The 20,999-nt window shown below is 44.7% G+C and overlaps 1 protein-coding gene across 1 annotated transcript in view; it reads left to right on the top strand.

The window, feature by feature from the left end:
- The window catches only part of VWA3B (von Willebrand factor A domain containing 3B), a 122,905-nt gene extending 112,005 nt beyond the window's left edge, over nucleotides 1–10,900 (top strand). The window contains 3 exon segments of the mRNA XM_032469556.1: nucleotides 2,010–2,110; nucleotides 9,797–10,039; nucleotides 10,041–10,900. Coding sequence (XP_032325447.1) covers nucleotides 2,010–2,110; nucleotides 9,797–10,039; nucleotides 10,041–10,197 — 501 coding nt within the window. The 3' untranslated portion in view covers nucleotides 10,198–10,900.
- The last annotated feature ends 10,099 nt before the right edge of the window (nucleotides 10,901–20,999 follow it).

Genomic DNA, 20,999 nt, shown 5'->3' with positions numbered 1-20,999 from the left:
ACAGATCCTCCCGTTCTGCTAGAGGCTGAGACCGAGCGTGCTGTAAGGGAAGCAGGAAGCTGGACCAGGAGCTAGGGACTCAAGGATCCCGAGAGGAAACTTCATTAACCCATTTTAGAGATAGGACTCAACTACTGCGGCTGAGTCTGCTGTCCTTCCCTGTGTATTTTCCCTGAAATTCTAGAAAACAATCTTTATCAGTTTACTAATCTGATGATATCACTTGCCTGCCTGATGTACCCTCCCTGCCCCCAAACTCACTTCTCAGAAAACTCAAGGAAAAGCACAATGTGACCCCAGCCCAAGCCCAGCCTGCCCTGTGAGCTTGGCTTCCAGCTCTGTGGAAGGCTCACTGCTCCATGAACACGGGGCTTTTTCAAGCCCCTGGGTGTTACCTCTTCCTGAACCACCTCCCCATCTTCTTTCCATAAGAGCTCCTGCCACCCCAAGACTCTGCCCAACTTCTGCCGAGACCCTCAGGTTCCCCCGCACATTGTCCTGCCTTCCTCCCACGCTGGCTGCCTCTCCGATCACCCCACTCCTTAAAGGCAGGGACTGCGTCCTAGTTGTCTTTGCATCCCTGGCACGGCTCCTGACGAAGAGCAAGGTCTCACAACTGCTTTATAAAGTACTTGAATGCATGATGTTTCTAATGGAAATAACATCATTTTGATGGTCCACTTAATATGCCTGAAAAATGTATTGGCAGCACCGAGCAGCGAACCAAACAGCAGCGCTCACTGTGTTACACACTTCTTACGCAGCACAAATACTAACCCGAGTGCCTCCCACGGTGAACAGCTGAACGCTCACAACTCTGTGAGGTGGGGGGTGGGGGTGCAGCTCAGTGGTAGAGCGCGTGCTGGGCAGGCACAAGGTCCTGGGTTCAGTTCCCAGCGCCTCTGTTAAGGGGGAAGAAATAAAGCTTAAAAGGTCTGTACTATTATCCCCATCCTCAGATAAGAAACCCGAAGCAGAGAGGTGCACCACACCCAGGCTAAGCGGTGGGACGGGTGTCTGAGCCCAGGCAGTCTGGTTCAGTCGCCTGCACCCTGAATGTCTGTGCCCAGCTGCCTGTATTTAAATAATATCCAGTCAGTCGTTGACTGTAGCGCAAGGCATGTCCATCAGGGAAGTGGTCATGGTGAATGGATTTTAGGATGAAGGGTTGAATTTTAGGGTGGATGAGTGGAGACCATCGGAGCCAGTGGCCCCAGGAGCGCGGTATCCAATCTAACAGAACAAGACAGGGAAAGGGCGTCTTCTTACCAACCCAGGAAAATTCCCTGAGAGACAACGGGCTTTCCTGGAGCTGTTTGGATGGCAGTGAAGAAGCAGCCTGGAAGGGCAGCGGGTGGGAACATCTCAGCCCGGTGGCCCTGCTCTGAGGCTGTAGACCAGGCAAGAGAGGAGAAAGCAGAACAAGGGACGTTAGAAGGGACGGGGCCCTGGGCAGGTCCCAGATGTGGGGAGAGATGAAGCAGGGGACCCAGAATCCCTGACAAAGAGCCTCAGAGCCCAGGAAGGACCTTGGAAGTTACCCACAGGGCAGTGGGGCCCTGGACCGGATGGCATGGTCTTAGGGAGGGACACTGAGGACAATTCTGATAGAAATTCTAGGAGACTCGAGCTGATGGTGGGACATTCAGCAAGGGGTGGCGGTGACAGTTTATAAGTCTAGGAAAGAGATGGCCAAGGCTGAAATTAAGATAGACGGGAAGGTGTGTACATGAAGGAGTGTTTGTGTGTGCTCACACAACGTGTACACACACATCTTATGTGGACGGACTTGGCAAATAATCCAGGATATGGGGAAATAACAAAGAGGACCAAATGATGACTTTTATTCCATGTAAAATTATCAAGCATTTAAACTGCCCTTTAAGTACCGCCTGGAACAGGATAATGGCCTAGTAGCTGTTCTAATGGGTTGAGCTAGAATAAAATTACATCTGAATTGTGGACATTTCTGATTTAAATTTGAATGAACTCTTTTGGTATTTTTACAGGAATTTTGCCCTCGGAGTGCACTTATCAAGATCAGCCAAAACAAATATGCTCTCTCTTGCTCTCATATAAAATCACCTCCAATTCTGGAAGATTCAAAAGTGTAAGTGGACCCAACTTTTTTACTTTCTGAATTTTATTTATATCTTTGCACCTTTACTCTGTTTCTGAGTTGAGATCCATGATCTCTAAATACCTGGGGAGAAAAGCAAGGGTGGGGGACCTCCTGCTTAAAATGCAGCTCCATGACGACTGTCCCTGCCTTCAGCGTCACACCTTATACCTGCTGGCTGTTTGTCTGTCTGGTTCTGACCTCAGATTCAACATTACGTATTTTACTGACCCTTCCAAAAAGTGTTCAATCCTGCCACAAATCTGAGGGATTTATTTTCCTTTTATTTGTAAGGATTCAAATAATGAAGTCTCACCATAAAGTACTAGTTAGATTAAGTTGCAGTTGGGACCAGTCACCTGTCACCTCTCCCTTTTCCGGGTGAGAGTGAGGTGCTGGCCCTGGCTTGCCTGTGCCCAGGTGAGTGGCGGGGATGGGGTGGATCTCCAGGGGCGACAGCAGGGTGAACACATTTTCATCTGAGGCAGCAGGATTGCTAAAAGCTGGAAAGGTGGATTAAAGCAAAATCAGTACGAAAAAGCTGAGGCCTGGAGAGCAGGCAAAACCCCAAGTCCCTGGGGCCAACGAGGGGCATCAAAGTTGGAATCCGGAGCCCTGACCTTGGAGGTGGAGGTGGGTTTTGAGCATGAGCTGGGGAAAGGGATCCAGGAAACACCTTACAACTTCACTTGGAATTTGCGGCCATCTTCGGGTGCCAACATCCATCTCCAAATGGCCTCACCTCGTACTTCATGAACAGGAACCACCAGACATTCTCTCCCTGAGCTTCCTTCCCCAGCCCTGGGCTTGTGCAAGCCTGTATCATCCCCGCAGTGTCAAAGTCCCTCCTCTCGTCCAAGTCTGATCTGTCCACCAGGCCCTTCCCCTCTGCCCGTGTCCTGGACTCTCCTCCCCTCTCACCTTAGCTCCTCTCTCCCAATGCCTTCACCTCAGCGAAAACCCACAGTTGCCTCCCCTATTACACACGTGCACACACCTGTGCACACACATCCTAAACAAGTAGACATCCCTGCGCTCTGCAGGGCAGTCCAGCACTGCCTTTGCCTTCGCCGCCCGGCTCTGCGTGCAGACTCACAGCCCGTCAGCTCAGCTGTCTCACCTCCTGCTGACTCCCTAAGCCTGGGGTGTGGCACCCTGCCCCCTGCAGGAACTGCTTGCACAAGGCCCTCTCAGCACCTCACACACTCACACCCACCATCTCCACTCATGCTGACCTGCCTGTCGGCCACGCCCTCCTTCTCTAAGCCCCACCTCTTGAGGCTGGTCCTCTCTCTGGACATCCTCCTTGCCTGATTTGACCCTCATCCAATGCTTCATGGCTCTGTTGACACTGAGGACCTCTTATCTCCATCTCCATCCCAGACTGCTCCTGTGCTCTTGCCTCAGAATCACAGTTTGAGAGTGGGACCTGGGATCAGGTTGTTTAAAGCTCCCTGAGTGGTTGCAGTGTGCCACCATGGTTGACGACTGCAGTGGAAAAGGCGTCGGAAACTAAGACCTGGGCTCTTGTCCCAGCCCCACACTCACTCAGTTATGTGTCCCTGGCAGGTTGCTTATCATCTCAGAAGTTGTGCTTCATCATGAGGTTAGGGTGGTGTGAGCACTGGAGACGGCCATTGCCATGCCTGGTGCAAAGCAGGTGCTTGACACACAGTGGGAATCGTCTCGTTCCTGCTACCAGATCGAACTTGGGTCCGTTGGCCTGCGTGCAGCAAAGCCAATCTACTGACACCAGGTTGTGGTGAAGGAAAGTACATTTATTGCAGGGCACTGAGCAAGGAGAATAGGTAGCTAATGTTCAAAACACCCGAACTCCCTGATGGCTTTCAGGGAAGGGTTTTAAATGGCAACATTTGGGGTGAGGGTTGCATAGTGCATGATCAGTTTGTGGACTTTCTTCTGATTGGTTGGTGGTGAGGTAACAGGGTGGTGTTTCAGGAATCTTGATCATTAGCCTTCAAGTTCCAACCAGTCTGGGGTCTCCGTGCAGGTGGTCGGCATGTAGTCACCACCCTCCCCCTGGGTCAGTGGAGGGGGTGGTCTTAATGTTTGCAGAACAACTCAAAGATATGTGTCAGATTGTTATTTTTATCCCTTGAGGAAGAACTAGTTCTCTGTTTTGTCACTAAACTGTTGTTTGCGTTATCATCACTTTTCTTGCTTGACTGATTTCCCTCTGTCTCTGCAGCCCCTCACTCCCCAAATTAGTAACTGTTTGAATCTCTCCTGGTTCGTAAAGAGGGTGGTACACAGTGAAGGCAGGAAGGAAAGCATTTGGAAGGGGAAGGGGTTCAAAATTGTCAGAATATGGCCACCGCTGATGCAAATTTTCATTTTCAGTTCAAAATTTTGACACTTAAATGATTCTTCAAGACTTATAGCAAGGTTGGCTTGTAAAATATGTTACCTGTTTTGCTAAATGCGAAAGAACTAATTCTTAAAGGAGAGAATTTTAGTATCACTGTATTTGTGGTGTGAAATGAAGTGAGGCTGTTGCAGTTTTCTCCTTCCCTGGCAACCTGGTGACCGCGTTCTCTAACACCTCCTGAGAGAGCTGTGTCTCCTGAGAGGGTGGAGGGGAATGATTGCTCTTGCCTCACCTTCAGGAAAGTCCGTGAGCTCTTCTACAGTTCGTGGCATCAGAGATGTCTGTTCTAAACGAAAATATTCCCTAACGTGTCTATAACTTTGTCCATTTAGAGAACACACGTGTAATTTCTCCTAACTCCAAGAAGCGAGTGGACCAGAAGGAATTCTCCCCCATCTTGGCCTCCTCCCTCCTCACCAGGCTGGTGATTCACAGCCCCAGCTCCTCCCTGACTACCTCCTGCACCCTGAGGTCCTGGTCACGTCAGAAGGCTGTGACCTCTGGCCCCTTCAGGGGAAACATCCTGGTGGGCTTCATGCTCTGACTTCTGGTTTTCTCCAGTGAAGGGACGTGCCTCAACCACCCTCAGGCGGGGACCACATGCTTCTGTGGGCAGGGCGCCCCTGGCAGGCCTGGGCTGAATCCACGTGGCTGGTGCCGTGTAGCGGGCTGGGAATTCCTCCCAGCAGAGCTGGAATCCATTCTCCCTTCCTTCTTGGCAGAGCAAGACTCGGGCAAATTACCTTCAAGTTCCCTCTTTAAGAAGATTTGCCTTAGAGGGAGTTTGATTTCTTGAAGAAATGAGCCAGCTTCTAAGTGTGGTCAAAGCGAGGCCAGACTGGACGAATCGTTTCCTCTGTGCTCCGGAAAAGTCACCGGGCATCTAAAGGAGGCTGTTGGGCAGTGAGCTCCTGAAGACAGGAGTGTTCTTTTGCTGATGTGTGCCGGTAACTGTGTGGCCTTGGGGCCAGGGCTGGGCATGAGAGTCCTGGAGAGGAGACCCCGTCCCGGGGCTCACATGAGGTTTGTCTGGGTCTGCGGCCAGCTCTCAGTTTCTGTTACACAAAATATTCGTCTCTCGTTATCTTTCCTTGAGCAGTTAATTTTCCATCAAGCTATTTGGATTTAGGAGTGTGCCTCCAAGGAAATTATAATTCCCATACTGTTGGATACCCCTCCCCTTACTCCGTGTCACACGGCCTCACGTTGCCTTCCCGACAGCACGGATGTTAAGTCATTGATGAAAACTTCAAGATTCAGCGCGGCCTCTGACATTGCATGAGATGAATCACTTCTCATAATCTCGCTTGGCCACTACTGACTATTTTCCCTTAGAAGGAGCTGTGCCTCTGAACCCGTTAAGCCCATGTATGTCACGCGCTTCCTCGGTCCCTTCTGGTCAGGTCCTGAGGCTGGGAAAGCAGGCATTCAGCATTTACCCTGTCTGTGTGTCCTACCTTATCTGGGGGGACAGATGCTATTGCGTCTTCAAAAAGCGTGCTCGGGCTTGGGATGAGAACGCAGAGAGTCGTGGAGATTCGTTACTCCTGAGGGCCAGTGGGAGCTGTTTGGATGACAACAGCCTTTTCTCATCAGCCTCTCCATTTTCTGCCCCTGCATTGCTAAAACTCGGGGGCCTCCTGGTCCTTATCAGACACCTGTTCGGTGCTGACTCCATAGTTCCTCCTGTTCTTCATGTTCTATGAGACACACTTAGGGCAGAATAGAAGCGAGCCCTGGGGGCAGAGTACAGCTCAGTGGTACAGCGCATGCTTAGCATGCACAAGGTCCTGGGTTCAATCCCCAGTACCTCCAGTTGAAGAAAAAAAAAAAATGCCTGAATGGCTTAAAACAAAACCTGAGGCCTCAGGAAACCAGCAAGAACAGGGCCAAGGGGACAATACCTGATCAAGCGAACCGGTGGGTCTAGCTAGACACAGAGAGGGAGCAGGGAGAGGGTGCTCAGCTGTCTCTTCCCTGAAGTGGAACCAGCTGCTTCTGAAGAGCCCGCGAAGGTCAGCGAAGGTCACAAAGGTACAGTGCCTGGCTCCCCGCAGTGTTGGCCCATTTGTCATGTTATTTAACCAATTCTGTAGCCTAAAGTTATGCATAGGGGACTTAACTTAACTCTATTGGGCATGAGATGGGGCAAAAGAAAGCCATTTAGCAGTGCCTTTCCAAGCCTGCTGATGGAGACGGTCCACCAGCCCACCAGCCGGTGTCAAAAGGTCGGCCACCCCTCCCCTTCCCACAGAGTGGGCTGGGCCAAGCAGAGGGAAGGTGCCTGGATGGGGAGGGCGTGGCTAAGAGCTTTCACATCAGATCGCACCTACCCTGCTCCCCCATCCCATGAGGGGACATTTCCTTGTGGAATATCTTCAACTTGGTCAACTTCCGTCATTCTGGAGAGTAAATAGGGTGGCCCAGCAGCGTATGCTTTGTTTATGTAAATAAAGGCTTTTCCTTTTCCAGGATCAAAATCCCGGCCCGTATTTATTCTAATCATGACAACTTATGTGGTTTTCTTCTTATTCCAAAAGTAATGCATAGTTAATAGAATTTAGGAATTAAAAGCAAAAGGGATATAAAAAAACATCTATAGTCCCTCATTTCAAAAATAAACGTTTATACTTTGATATGTATGTCTTTCTAGAGTGTTTTCTCTGCTATGTTGATTCTTTCTCCTCAAAATAAAAAGCCTTGTTTCTCATTATTTATGACAGTTGAGAAAAGATTGTTTAATATGGAGGAAGTGAGAATTCCACTGGCCTCCATTTCCCTGAGGCAACGATTAAGAGATTGAATCAAAGGTTTCCAATCATCCCATGCATTCAGTCTTAAAAACAGAAATGAAGCTGTACCATACATTCTGGTTTGCAGATTTTTTTTCCATATAATATATTATTTGCATCTTTGCATGACAAGGGCACCTCTGTTTCATTATTGCCTGCCTCCAATGTAATCCTTCAGGTTGTTCATAACTTAGGTGACAAACCCCCTACTGAGGGCCAGATGTGCGCTGCTCTTGGTCTTAGAGTCTCTTCTTCCTGGGTTCCTCCCAAGATCATCTTCCTAGTGTCCTTCAGGTGGGTTGGTAGCCCCTCCTCTACCTTACTCTTTGGGTACCTCTGATGCACCTGAAAAATTCTCTTCCCACGCCTCCTTCCTTGTTTCTCTTCTTTCTGACAGGTTATAGCTTGTAAACTGGACTGGGACCAATCCTAATACATGGGAGATAGAGAAAAACCTCTGAGAAGGAAGTAGTATATATCAACTTGGTCTACTCTGGAGGGAGGTAGCAATTTGAGGGATAAGTTGATGGTAGTGTGGTGGATAAGACTTTAGACTTCGAAGAACAAGGCTGGTGATTACAACCCTGCAGTGTGATTTCAAGATGAGTCTCCGAGAACCTGGCCTCACAGAACTTAGACATCCACACAGGTGCTGGCATTAACATTTCAAGATGATCTTGTTGGTGGTCTCCTGGGAAGAATTTTGCCAATGCTACTGCTACTAGTCAGACCATTTTTTAAAAATTTACAGTCAAATATACCAAACATAAAATTTAACCGTTTTAATGCATGCAGATCAATTGCATTAAATACATTCACACTGTTATACAATCATCACCACCATTCACCTCCAGAACTTCCTCCCAAATTGAGACTCTGCACCTGTGAACTCTGCACCGCATTCCCTCTCCCCGCTACCCCGCCCTTGGCAACCACCATGTTATGTTCTAGCTCTATGATTTTGACTAGGGACCTTGTATACGTGGAATCATAGTGTTTGTCATCTTGTGATGAGCTTATTTCACTTGGCTTAACATTTATCCATGTTATAGCAAGTGCCAGAATTTCCTCCCTTTTTAAGGCTAAACAATATTCCATTGCATGATTTTGCCATATTTTGTTTATCCACTTGTCTGTCAATGAACACTTGGGTTTCTTTTACCTTTTGGCTATTGTGAATAATGCTTCTATGAACATCAGTGTACAGATCTGTTTGGGTCCCTTTTTGTGAGTATGTAACCAGCAGTGGAATTGATGGATCATATAATTCTATTGTTACTATCTTGAGGGACTGCCATACTGTTTTTCACAGCAGCTGCACCATTTTACATTCCCACCATCAGTGCACAAGAGTTCCAATTTCTCCACATCCTTGCCAACACTTGTTAACTTTTTGGTTTTGTTTTTTCTTTTTTTCGGCAACAGCTATCCTAGTAGCGGGTGGCCAGTTTTTTAATCTCTCTTGGAAATTACCTCCTGGGTCTTTGAAAAGTATCACATGTAGATGACTCTTAATCCTTGGAAGAGGGATTTGATTGATGGGATTTTCTGTTTAAAAATAACTAAAAATCTTTTCTCACATCTGCTAATTTTTTCTTCACAATTTCCAAAAGGTTCTGAAGCAGCCATGGTCACATTTATTCAGAGTGAAAGCTGGGTGATCCAAGATGGCAGATACCGATTATGGAAACAAAATAAGTTTTAACACTAGGCAGCTGTTGTCCTTAATTTACCCTTGAAGGCTTTGAAAAAAGCAAGTTCCCAAAATGGAGTGTCATGATGGCATGGCTAGAATGGGGTCATGGTGTTCCCAAGATGGCCTTTTTCGAAGGACAACACTTCTAGATAAAATAAACTGCCCAATATATTTTATTTTATTTCTTATACCCTTTGACCAACATCTCCGCGTTTCTCCCACTCCCCCAGCCTGCTGGCAACCATCATGCTATTCTCTGTTTCTATGAGTTTGGCTTTTTTTAGGTTTCACATATGAGTGAGATCTTACAGCATTTGTCTTTCTCTGTCTGACGTATTTCAATCAGCATAAGGCCCTCAGGGTCCATCCATGTTGTCACAAATGGCAAATTTCCTTCTTTTTTATGGCTAAATAATATTTCATACATATCACATTTTCTTTATTCATTCACCCACCAACAGACATTTAGTTACCATATCTCGGCTATCGTAAATAATGTTGCAGTGAACAGGGGAGGGCAGATATCTCTTCAAGATACTGATTTCATTTACTTGGGCTTTTTGACCCAGAAGTAGAGTTGCTGCATCAGATGGTGGTTCTATTTTTCATTTTTTAAGGACCCTGCATACTGATTTCTGTAGTGTCTGCACCAGTTTACCTTCCTACCAACAGTGCATGAGGGTTCCCTTTTCTCCACATCCTCACCCACACTTGTTACCTCTTGGCTTGGACATCTCTGTAGACAGATCAGCTGTCAAGACCAGGGCAACCCTGATCTCTCTCTTTCTCTCTCTTTCTAGGGAAGACATGGACATGAGAAACTCTACTTTACCAGTATGGCCAATCCAAGAAGCTGACACTGGGGATTCACAAGCACTAAAACAGGAGAACTCTAGAAGGAAGAAAAAGAAAGCTGCCAAGAGGCTGCCTCTCCAGGAGATGGCATCCTCGGACTCAGACGACTCTTCCCGTGGCAACAGGTCCCGAGAGTCCTGCCCCAAGAGACACGGCAAGCCCAAGGTGGGAGGGGGACGACATCGTTTGTCTCCGGAACACCCTGAGACCTCTCCCAGGGATAGTGCACATGCGGTCACTGCCCAGGTTCTGGGCCAGTTTAGGCCACACCACAGCAAAAACTCTAACACCCTTAAGTAACGCTGACATCCACTTCCCAGAGAAGGTCCTCGGCCCTGGGGTCTAGGAGTCAACCAGCTACACCATCGCTGCCACGCCTCCACCTGGAGCAGTCCCACCCTGCCCTTGTAAAGCAGCAAAGGGCTGAGGAGCATCGCTGGGAAAGCTTAAAGCAGCTGGTGGCAACCATGTAGGAGAGAGCCAGTGTCCCTCCAGGGCTGCCTCAGCCACCGGACACTGTGGGACTAGCCCCCCTGCTGAGGTAAGGCCACCCTCCCCCCACCCTCCCCGCCCTGGTTGCAGCACAGGCGGATTCCCTGCCGCCCTCCACCCGGATCCCCTGCCTGTTTGAGCTTAGTGGTTCTGGCTTTTCCGGGCCATTCTTTATCCCGTTCTTCTCCCTGTCCTCACGGAACTGTACTCAGTCTTCCGGTAAACTCCCCACGCCACCCAGAAGTTTGATCTGACAGATTACTGTCATGGGATTTTTAAATTTTTTGAAATCTGTAGTTCTAATCTTGAAATGATGTAGTTCCAATCCAAGTCTGCCATCTTATTTTAAATTGAGCATCTCATCTGGATTAGGAATTTTATCATTTAATGTTAGGACTGAAATTAAGACCTAGTAACTTGTCTGAGAGCTGCAAGGCTGAACATTACCTATCTTACTGTTTTCTGGAAATTTTTATTGAGCCCTCCCTAATTATTTTTGTCTCTAGTCTGTTGTAGGTCCCTCTAATCGAGCGTGGAAGCAGAATAAAAGCTCTTACACTGGGAACATTCCAAAACTGTCGGGCTGTTTGTTACTGTTGTCTTTGAACACATTTTAACAATGACATACAAAATTATTCACTTCTGTTCAATGATTTTTGGTAAAATTAGCTTCATTAATTTCAAAAATGAAAAAAAATCCCCCCAATTCTCTTCTTCTTGTCAGTAATAGCCCTGGGGCTAGATAAGAATAGGGTACAGATTATTAATAAGGAAAATCTTAGTTGCTTTTTGCAAATAGAAAAGGAAAGGCAGCATTGTGATACCCTCAAATTCACAACCTAATTAAAAGTGATGCGTACATTCCCAAAAGCAGGGGGGTCACCAGGATTATGACAAAGAGCTTAAAGGAGGAATCCACTTCCAAAAATATGAAAGAAGAAGAGACATCAGCTCAGCATCAGACTAAAAGTATTAATGCAGGGAGGCAGGAACTGAGGAGTAAGGGAGGGATCTAGAACAAGGCAGGAGACTGTGTGGGGAAGCACACTGTCCCCCAGAACTCTGGAAGGCCCTGGAGCAGGTATCTGGGTTTGGTCTGCACGGTGGAGAACTGGTGGGGTGGGAGAGAAGCCATTCATCCAACCATAGTGATTCATTCGTACATGCATGCATTCATGTAAACCTGCATGTGTTCATTCAGTTATTCAACAAGCAGCTGAGTGCTGACAGTGTGCCAGGCTGCAGAGAGACCATTAGACTGTTCTGTCCCTCTTCATCTCCCCGGGGATGCAAGGCTGGACTACAGGACAGATATGCATGCTAGTTTATCGATATTACATTGCCATGCATGTTATGTTCAATGACATTAAGTGATATGTTCAATGATAACGCCCAGTTTCTGTGTGCTGGGAAAAACTGCAGTAATGACAGTGTATTTCCACTTCCAGCCAGTATGGAATAACAGGAACTGGATTTCCACCCCCACCCCCTCCCCCACCCCCTGCCTGAAACAACTAAAACACCTGATAAAAATGTATGTCACAGTGGTTTCAAAAACACTGGACAGAGGCATTGATCTCCGAGAAACAAATGAGCTGAGCTGCAGCAAAGGGAGGGGATGCATTTCCATCCACGCTGCACGTGCATCTATGTGCATTGCCTCAGGTAATTTGTGTGTTTCATTTTCACAAATGTATTATTTGCACTTTTAGCATATGACAGAAAAAGTAATAAAAGGGGTTCAATCTTTAAAAAAAAATTAATAGTAGCTAAATATCCAGATTTTATAGCCATCCTATGTGATTGGCCTGGACCTTAAGCCAGGGGCAGGAGCGTCAGAATGGAGTGACTGACAACCACCCAGAACTATGGGGAATGAGTACAGGGCGATAAGCCCTTGCCAGAAGAAGGGGAACAGATAGTTCAAGAGGAGACCAAGTGACGGCTTGAGTGATGTAAGAAAGATCCATGCGTCAAGTGACAGAATCACTAACATGACCTCTGAGTTCTTTCTAACTCCAGGAGTCTATGAAACAATAACCTAGACCATTACCAATTTCAGATCAGTTCCATATAGATGAAAAGCCAGCCTTATGAAAGCAGGGAGGTGTTGTAGCTAACACAATTAGATAAGAAACACTAATTAGAGGAATAGAATTGAAAAAGAAGTAAAATTATATTTGCATATGATAAAAAATTATACCTGAAGAAACTGAGAGAATAAATGATACTCATTCTAACCAAAAAAAAAAAAAAAAAATTCAGTGATGTGGCAAGATAGAAATTTGATACACAGAAATCAGTAGACTTCCTGTGTGCACAAATAGCGATCAATTAGAAGATATACTGATAGAGAAAAACCTCATTTATAATAGCAACAGAGAAAATTAAATACAGTCATATTTGTATGTTATGTAAATGAAAAAGGCATCTGTGCAATGGTCCCTCGGTCGTTTATTTCTTCACTGCAGGCTGAGACCATTTGCTCAAGAGCCTCCCGGCACCAAAATCAGAATTTCGCACTTTAAGTTATTTTTAAAATAGTCCAAACAAGTGTATTTTTAGTTATTTAGACGCTGCCTGCTTTTCATACCCATGAAACCTCACTCAACAGCTGTTCCCTACACATTGATAAGCTCGGGCCTTGTGGTTATTAGTTACCAGGCTCCAAAGCAGCTGCTGCCCTTCAGAGCTTTCTCACCTGGAGACTCCCTGCCTTGCTGCTGAGTGACGTCACCTAGACACACAGGCCGTCTCTCCCGCCTTCCTGTCCCCAAGCAGGTCCCTTGCCTGCCTTCCAGAAGAGGCCGTCACTGTAAGCCTTTGAAAGTCCTCATGCTGTTAGGGACTTTCTCTCTCATTCAACCCTACCCACATGCCACCCAGTAGTTTGTTGTGGTGTGTTACTATCTCACCCAATATCTTTTCTTGATCAGTCCCCAAAACCCTCAAACCCCCTTCAGATATCTACAAAAAACAAAACAAAACAAAACAAAACAAAACAAAACCTACAGCTACTATCACACTTAGTGTTGAAGGAATGAATGCTTTCCCTTACAACTGAGAGCAAGGCAGGGGAGCTCACTTCCACCACTTCATTAAATATTATACTGAGGTTCCTAGTCAGTGGAGTAGGCAAGAAAAGGGCATAAAACTCATAAGGATCAGAGAATAAGTTTTAAAAAATTCTGTTTTAAAAATTCTATTCAAAATAATGTTAAAAACCACAAAGTACTTAATAATATAAAAATTTAACCCAAAAAGTGACCACCTCTATGCTGTAAACTACAAAACATTCCTTAGAGAAATTAGAGAAGACCCAAATAAGTAGCTATACCATGTTTATAGTTTGGAAAAATCAAATTTACTAAGATGTGAATTGTCCTCAAATTTATCTATAGATTCAATGTAATTCCACCCATAATTCCAGCAGGTTTTTTGATAGAAATTGAGAATCTGATTCTAAAATGTATATGGAAGTGCAAAAGAATTAGAATTTCCAAAGCATTCTTGAAAGAGAACAATGTTGGGTAACTTAAATTACCTGATATCAAGACTTACTCTAAAGCTACGGTAAACAAGAGTGTGGTGTCGGTGAAAGAATTGCCATATGTATCTTTGGAATGGAAAAGAGAGTCCAGAAATGGACTCACACACATATGATCAATTGATCTTCAACAAAGGTGGCAATGCAGTTCAATGAGAATAGAAGTTACTTTCACTAAATTACTGGAAATACTGGATATGCATGTGGCAAAAGGTGAACATCAACCTTTACAGCAAACCATAAATAAAAATTAACTTGAAACGGGTCATAGACCTAAATGTAAATTATAAAACTATAAAACATCTAGAACATAGGATAAAATCTTTGTGACCATGAGAGTAGGCCAGTACTTCTTTGTCAGGTCAAGATCACAAAAGCAATAAACATAAAAGAAAAAAATGAATAAATTGATTTTCATCAAAATTTACAACTCCTGCTCAATACCAATAAAGAAATGCATAAACATGCCACAGATTAGAAGAAAATGTTTGCAAAACATGTTATCTAATAAAGAACTGGTATTTAGGATATTAAAGTTACTCTTAAAACTCAATAATAAAAAAGCAGACAAACGAATTTTTTTTTAAAGTTTAAGATTGTATTGCATACTTCACAAAACAAGATATATGACTGGCCACAAGTGCATGAAAAACTGGTCCACATCTTTAGCCACTGGGGAACCTCTGATGGTCTTTTTTTGTGTCAATTTGGCTAAACTACAGGCCCCAGTTATTCAAACACTAATCTAGTTGTTGCAATGAAGGTATTTTGTAGATATGAGTAAAGTCTACAACCAGTTGTCCGTAAGAGAGATTATCCCGGATAATCTGGGTGGGCCTGATTCAATCAGTTGAAAGGCCTCAAGAGTGGAACTGAAGCTTCCCTGATGAAGAAGGACTTCTTCCTGTGGACGGTAGTGCCCAAGAGTTCCAGCTTGCCCTTCTGACAGCCGGCCCTTTGCACGTCAGTTTGGCTGGACTGGAGAGGGTGAAGGTGAGCGCTGGGAGGGGTGTTGTCTGGCAGCCCTTCAGAAGACCCTAGAGGACGCAAGATGTTGCACTGTGATCTTTAGATCTAGAACAACCAGGGCAGAAACACCACATATCCTGCTGCATTCTGGGGCTGCTTCTCTCGTGTGGGTTGCCTGGGACAGTAGGCTCACCATCTTCCACAAGAGGGATGACACTGGGCCATTCAGGGTTCCAGGAACATTCTGGGACTAGATGGCCAGCCTCAGAACCTTGCCTGTACCCTTTTACCAACCCCTAGCCTCCAAAAGAGAATGGTGCCTGAGAAGTCTTTTTCCTTTACTTTCGCCAAGGGCTAGGATTTGGAAGACAGTGGCTCTGGGGACATTCAGTTCCAGGATTGCTCTGGAAGGTTAATTGAATAATGCACTCCCTCCTCCGGCTTTTTCACATCTCCTCTCTTTGTTGATACGTTTAACCTGAGCCTTGCGTCCAGTAGAGAAACACCTTATGTGCTGTTTTGCTGTGACTGAGATCCTGGGAAACACATCAAGTTTTACCAACAGGTCAGTTTCCAAGGCACCTCCCATACCTCTGCTCCCTGGGCAATGGTCTATTTCTCTCTGAATTATCTGTATTCATGTTTGAATTATTCTAGACACCTCTGGGGAGGACTCTGCAGTTTCTTCTTACTCCCCATGACACACCCTTGGGTGTCTGGGCCAGGTGGCATTTAACCAGGAGTCTACATCAGGCAGGCCTTCTCTGACCCCTGCAGGAGTGTGTCACTGCAGAAGCTTGGCTTATGCTGCAAAGGCTGAGATGCCCTGTGCTCCTTGAGGTGGCCCTTTTCACTTGTAAGTAACTCTGCCATCATTTGGATTTATACTCTGCTGGAGAGCGTCATGAGGTTTCAGACTTCTCTGTCTGGGATTTTTTGGAGGCACAACCTAGCAATCCGATCTACGTTATCAGGAACCTTCACTGGTGTTCCTCTTCTGCCAGAGTAAATTTGAATATAAATGATTCACCTCCTGCCAGGAACACAAAATTATATTCCTTATAGGTGGGTCTTCCCAATACTTCAGTCTTTCCCGTAGAGCAAACTACCAACCGTCCAAGGTACGAATTACACCCTACAGTGAAAGTCTGCTGACTTTAATATGTCTCTAAATCGCCCTGTAGAAGATGCAGAATCCTGGGTTCCACTGCCAGAGATTTGAATTCAGCAGGCTTGGGATGGAGACTGACATTCTGTATTTTTAACAAGCTCCTGAGCAGGACCTCAGCAAATCATACACAGGGACCCAGTACCAGGGCACTGCACATGATTGCTGCACACAGCGCCACCACAGGGGTGGGCAGACCTAAGCCACCCCTCCAGCCCCATCTGCAGATCTGCCACCATGCTGACCCGATTAAGGGATCCAGCTCACACCCCCTCAGGGAGCAAGCCGAGCCACCGGTTACTTGTTTTTGCTTGCTCGTGCTACAGCACGAGTCCCAGCAGAGCCTCGCCCGAATTCCTCATCTGGCCTCTGATCAATTTCTATTGATTAAAGGGTCCAAGGACCCAGGTCCGTAACACTCCCCCCTGTTAACCTTCCCAGTGACTCTGCAGGGGGTCTGGATGGACTGAGAACATCACAGACAAGTCAACAACAGTTGTTGTGGCCTGAGGGTTCACACCCCTCTGCCTGGGTGTCTGGTGGGAGCGTTCTGAGTCCCAGAAGGACTTGGGGGCCCAGCCTCCTGGTGTGACAGAGATCCCAGGGACCCAGCTTAAATGTAGCACCACTGGTGCCAGCCTAGCTCTATGGTGGTGGACACCTCTCCTGTGCCTCAGTTTCCCCCATTGTTATTATGAAAAGTAAATGACTTAATTTACAAGTGCTTTGTAGTGCGTGGCTCAGAGTAAGTGATGAGAAGGTGTTAACTATTTTAATCAACAGGGCTCAAGTTTTCTCAGCATCTCTCTCTAAGCAGCAGGCAGATTTCATCCCTGCAGGATTGTAGCTTCTGTGAAAAAAGCAAGCTTTTGCTCTCCAAAAGCACAAAGCTGTCAGTTTGTTCGACAGTTCCGCAAAATTCTGTGCTTTCTTTTTCATAGGCTGAACGTGTAGCAGGGAACGTGAGGGGCAGGAGTTCTGGCTAGAAAGATAGCCAGAACCTGATCACAAAAGATGGTCCTGAGTGAGCAGCAAAACAAACTCTTCATTTAACCTGGAGTTAGTTACTGCCCACTCTGAGTCTCAGTTTTCTTTATCTGTACAATGGGCAGGTTTGAGGAATGGGGTCAGGTGCATGAGAGGGGATCTACTGCATCCAAGGATCCCTAAAGAATGTGGAGATACAATTGTCCTCAAAAGGTAGGTGGAAGCCAGGGTGGGGAGGGGGTGGAATGGAGAAAAGGAGTGGAAGGGAGGGAGAGAAAGGAGAAAGATTGATAGAAAAATAGTGGAGGGAGTGGGAGGAAGGAGGGGAGAGAGGAAGAAGAAAAAAGATAAATTCCTTTCTGTATGCACTTGATAAGAAATCAGAATTCGATAGAGAAGAAAAATTCATGATGGAAATGTAAAGTATCCTTGTCTCCTCTGAAATATGTTACACATTGCTCTGTGCCACTGCAGATGTATGTGTCCACTACAGATAAGCAGGATGCATTTGCATGATTTAAATGTCACCCAGATCTTGTGAGTAATAAACTGTGTGAAGTCATTCCAGAGGGTCTGAATCACTTGCCCTGGAAACCTTGACTTCATCAACTCAGCCTCCGCGGGAGGGTTTGAAATTCTAGACGCCTGTGACTTCTTGTTGCACTGTCTCTTTAAGAGGCCTCAGGATCAAAACAAATCATGTTCCCTTCGTCAGCAGCTTTCAAACACCTCTAGTATCTGGGGCCACCTCCTCCTCATCACAAATCCGTTAGACCTAGTACCTGTCGCCAGGAATTTTTATGTCCAGCACTGACATAGGCAAGATACACACATCTGCAGGGTGAGAAACAAGGAAGGTGGTTATTGATGTGTAGGGAAAATGAGGACCTTCCAGAGTAGCATTCACTGGAATCTGAGCATTTTGACACATCTTATTCCCATGATCTGTGTGGTAGAGAAAATCTCTTCCCCCTGCTTGTATTTCTGGAGCTTGGTATCCAAACCTAGAAGTCACACATTTAGCAAGTATTTATTTTATCTTATTTTAAATTGAAGTATAGTTGAGTTACAATATTGTGTTAATTTCTGGTGTACAGCATAGTGATTCAGTTATACACATATATATTCTTTTTCTTATTCTTTTTCACTGAAGGTTATTATAAGCTATTGAATATAGTTCCCTGTGCTATACAGTAGGACCTTGTTGTTTATTTATTTTATGTATACTAGTTTGTATCTGCTAATCTCAAACTCCTAATTTATCCCTCCCCCTCCCCAACCTTTCCCCTTTGGTAACCATAAATTTGTTTTCCATGTCTGTGACTCTGTTCCTGTTTTGTAAATGAGTTCATTTGTGTCATTTTTTTAAGATTCCGTATGTAAGTGATATGATATTTGTCTTTGATTTACTTCACTTAGTATGATAATCTCTAGGTCCATCGATATTGCTGCAAATGGCATTATTTCATTTTTATGGCTGAGTAGTATTTCATTGCATGTGTACGTGAGATATATATATATATCTCACACCTTCTTTATCCAATCATCTGTCTATGGAGATATCTTGGCTACTGTAAACAGTGCTGCTATGAACATTGGGGTGCATATATCTTTTTGAATTAGAGTTTTCTCCAGATATATGCCCAGAAGCGGAATTGCTGGGTCATTTGATAAGTCTATTGTTAGTTTTTTGAGTAACCTCCATACTGTTTTCCATAATGGCTGCACCAATTTACATTCCCACCAACGGTGTAGAAGAGTTCCCTTTTCTCCAGCATGTATCGTTTGTGGATGTTTAATGACGGCAATTCTTACTGGTGTGAAGTGTTACCTCAGTATAGCTTTGATTTGCATTTCTCTGATAACTAGTGCTATTGAGCATCTTTTCATGTGCCTAGTAGCCGTCTATGTCTTCATTGAAGAAACTATCTGTTTAGGCTTCTGCCCGTTTTTTGATTGGGTTTTTTTTTTTTAATTGAGTTGTATGAGCTGCTTGTATATTTTGGAAGTTAAGCCCTTGTCAGTTGCATCGTTTCCAGATGTTTTCTCCCAGCCCATAAGTTGTCTTTTTGTTTTATGATTTCCTTTACTGTGCAAAAGCTTAAAAGTTTAATTAGGTCCCATCTGTGGACTGGTGTAGTAGAAATTGCTACAATTTATGTCAGAGAATGTTTTGCCTTTGTTCTCTACTAGGAGGTTTATGGTGTCTTGTCTTATGTTTAAGTCTTAAAGTCATTGTGAGTTTATTTTTGTGCATGGTGTAAGGGAGTGTTCTAATTTTATTGATTTACATGCAGCTGTCCAGCTTTCCCAACATCACTTGCTGAAGAGACTGTCTTTTCTTCATTGTGTATTCTTGCCTCCTTTGTCAAAGATTAATTGACCATAGGTGCATGGATTTATTTCTGTCCTCTCTGTTCTGTTCTATTGATCCATGTGTCTGTTTTTGTGCCAATAACCACACTGTTTTGATTACTGTAACTTTGTAGTATTGTCTGGGGTCTGGGAGGGTTATTCCTCCAGCTTCATTCTTTTTCTTCAGTATTGCTTTGGTGATTCTGGGTCTTTTGTGATTCCTTAAAATTTTAGGATTATTTGTTCTAGCCTCTGTGAAAAATGACCTGGGTGATTTGATAGAGATCACATTAAATCTCTAGATTGCTTTGGATAGTATGGCCATTGTAACAATATTAATTCTTCTAATCCAAGAGCATGGAATATCTTTCCGTTTTTTATAATCATCTTTAGTTTCCTTTATCAGTGTTTTATAGTTCTCAGCATAAAAGTCTTTCACCTCCTTAGTCAGGTTTATTCCCAAGTGTTTTATTTTTTTATGTGATTTTACAAAAGATTGTTTTTTTAACTTTCCTTTTCTGATATTTCGTTGTTAGTGTAAAGAAATGCAACAGATTTCTGTATGTTAATCTTGTATCCTACCACCTTGCTGTATTTGTTTATCCACTCTACTAGTTTTTGTGTGGAATCTAGCAAGTGTTTTTTGAGTTGTTACTACATGCCAGACTTTATTCTAGGCACTGGAATAATGTAGTAATAAACATAGGAGATAAATATCCCTGTCCTCATGGTGCTTACAGATAGAAAATAATATATATGGTATGTCAGGGAAAGTGTGATGGAGAAAAATAAATCAGGAAAAGGGAGATGGGTAGCCTGGGCAGGTCAGAATGAGGGTCTTGAAGTTTTGAATAGGGTATTCAGGAAATGTTTTCTTAAGACATTGTATATGAGCAAAGACATGAAGGAAGTGAGGGAGGGAGCCACATGGATGACTGTACCAGATGGAGGGAAGAGCAAATGCAAAGGCCCTGAGGCAGAAACTTTCCTGGCTGTTTGAGGATTAACAAGGGTAGGAGCAGTGGGACCAGTTGGGAGGCAATTGCAGTGATGCCGGCAAGACACGGCACAATGGATAATGTTGGAAGTAGTGAGAAGCCATCAAGTCTAGAACTTATTGAAGGTAGAACAGGTGAGATATGCTACTGGAGTGGATGTGGGTTATAAAAGAAATAGAGGCATCAAGGATGACTGACTCTAAGATTTTAGGCCTGAGCTCCTTGAAGGCTGACATTGTCCTTACCAAGAAGGTCTTTAGTAATGCAATTCAAACTGGAGAAGGAAGCCATGAGCCTTTTAGCATAACGCTCCCCAGGAAGTGAGTCACGGAGGAGGGAAAGGCTGGGACCAGACTCTGGGGAATGAATTCCCACCTTCTTCACCCATCAGCGCCAAACACCCATCCTCATCCCACCTTATTTCCCTTTTAGTGGTCACTGATTTTTTAAAAATGTTTAATACAGTTTTTAAATGAGTTATACTTTATATATAAGAAAATGCATAGACCTTAAGTGCTCAGTTCAATGATTTTTGACAATTGTATACACCCATGACAACACCACCCAAAACCAGATATAGAACATTTCTATCACCCCAGAAAGTCCCTTCATGCTGGGTTGCAGTCATCTCC

Source organism: Camelus ferus, chromosome 28, assembly GCF_009834535.1.
Source record: "Camelus ferus isolate YT-003-E chromosome 28, BCGSAC_Cfer_1.0, whole genome shotgun sequence".
Lineage (NCBI taxonomy): Eukaryota > Metazoa > Chordata > Mammalia > Artiodactyla > Camelidae > Camelus > Camelus ferus.
This window is presented reverse-complemented; position numbering and strand designations above follow the sequence as displayed.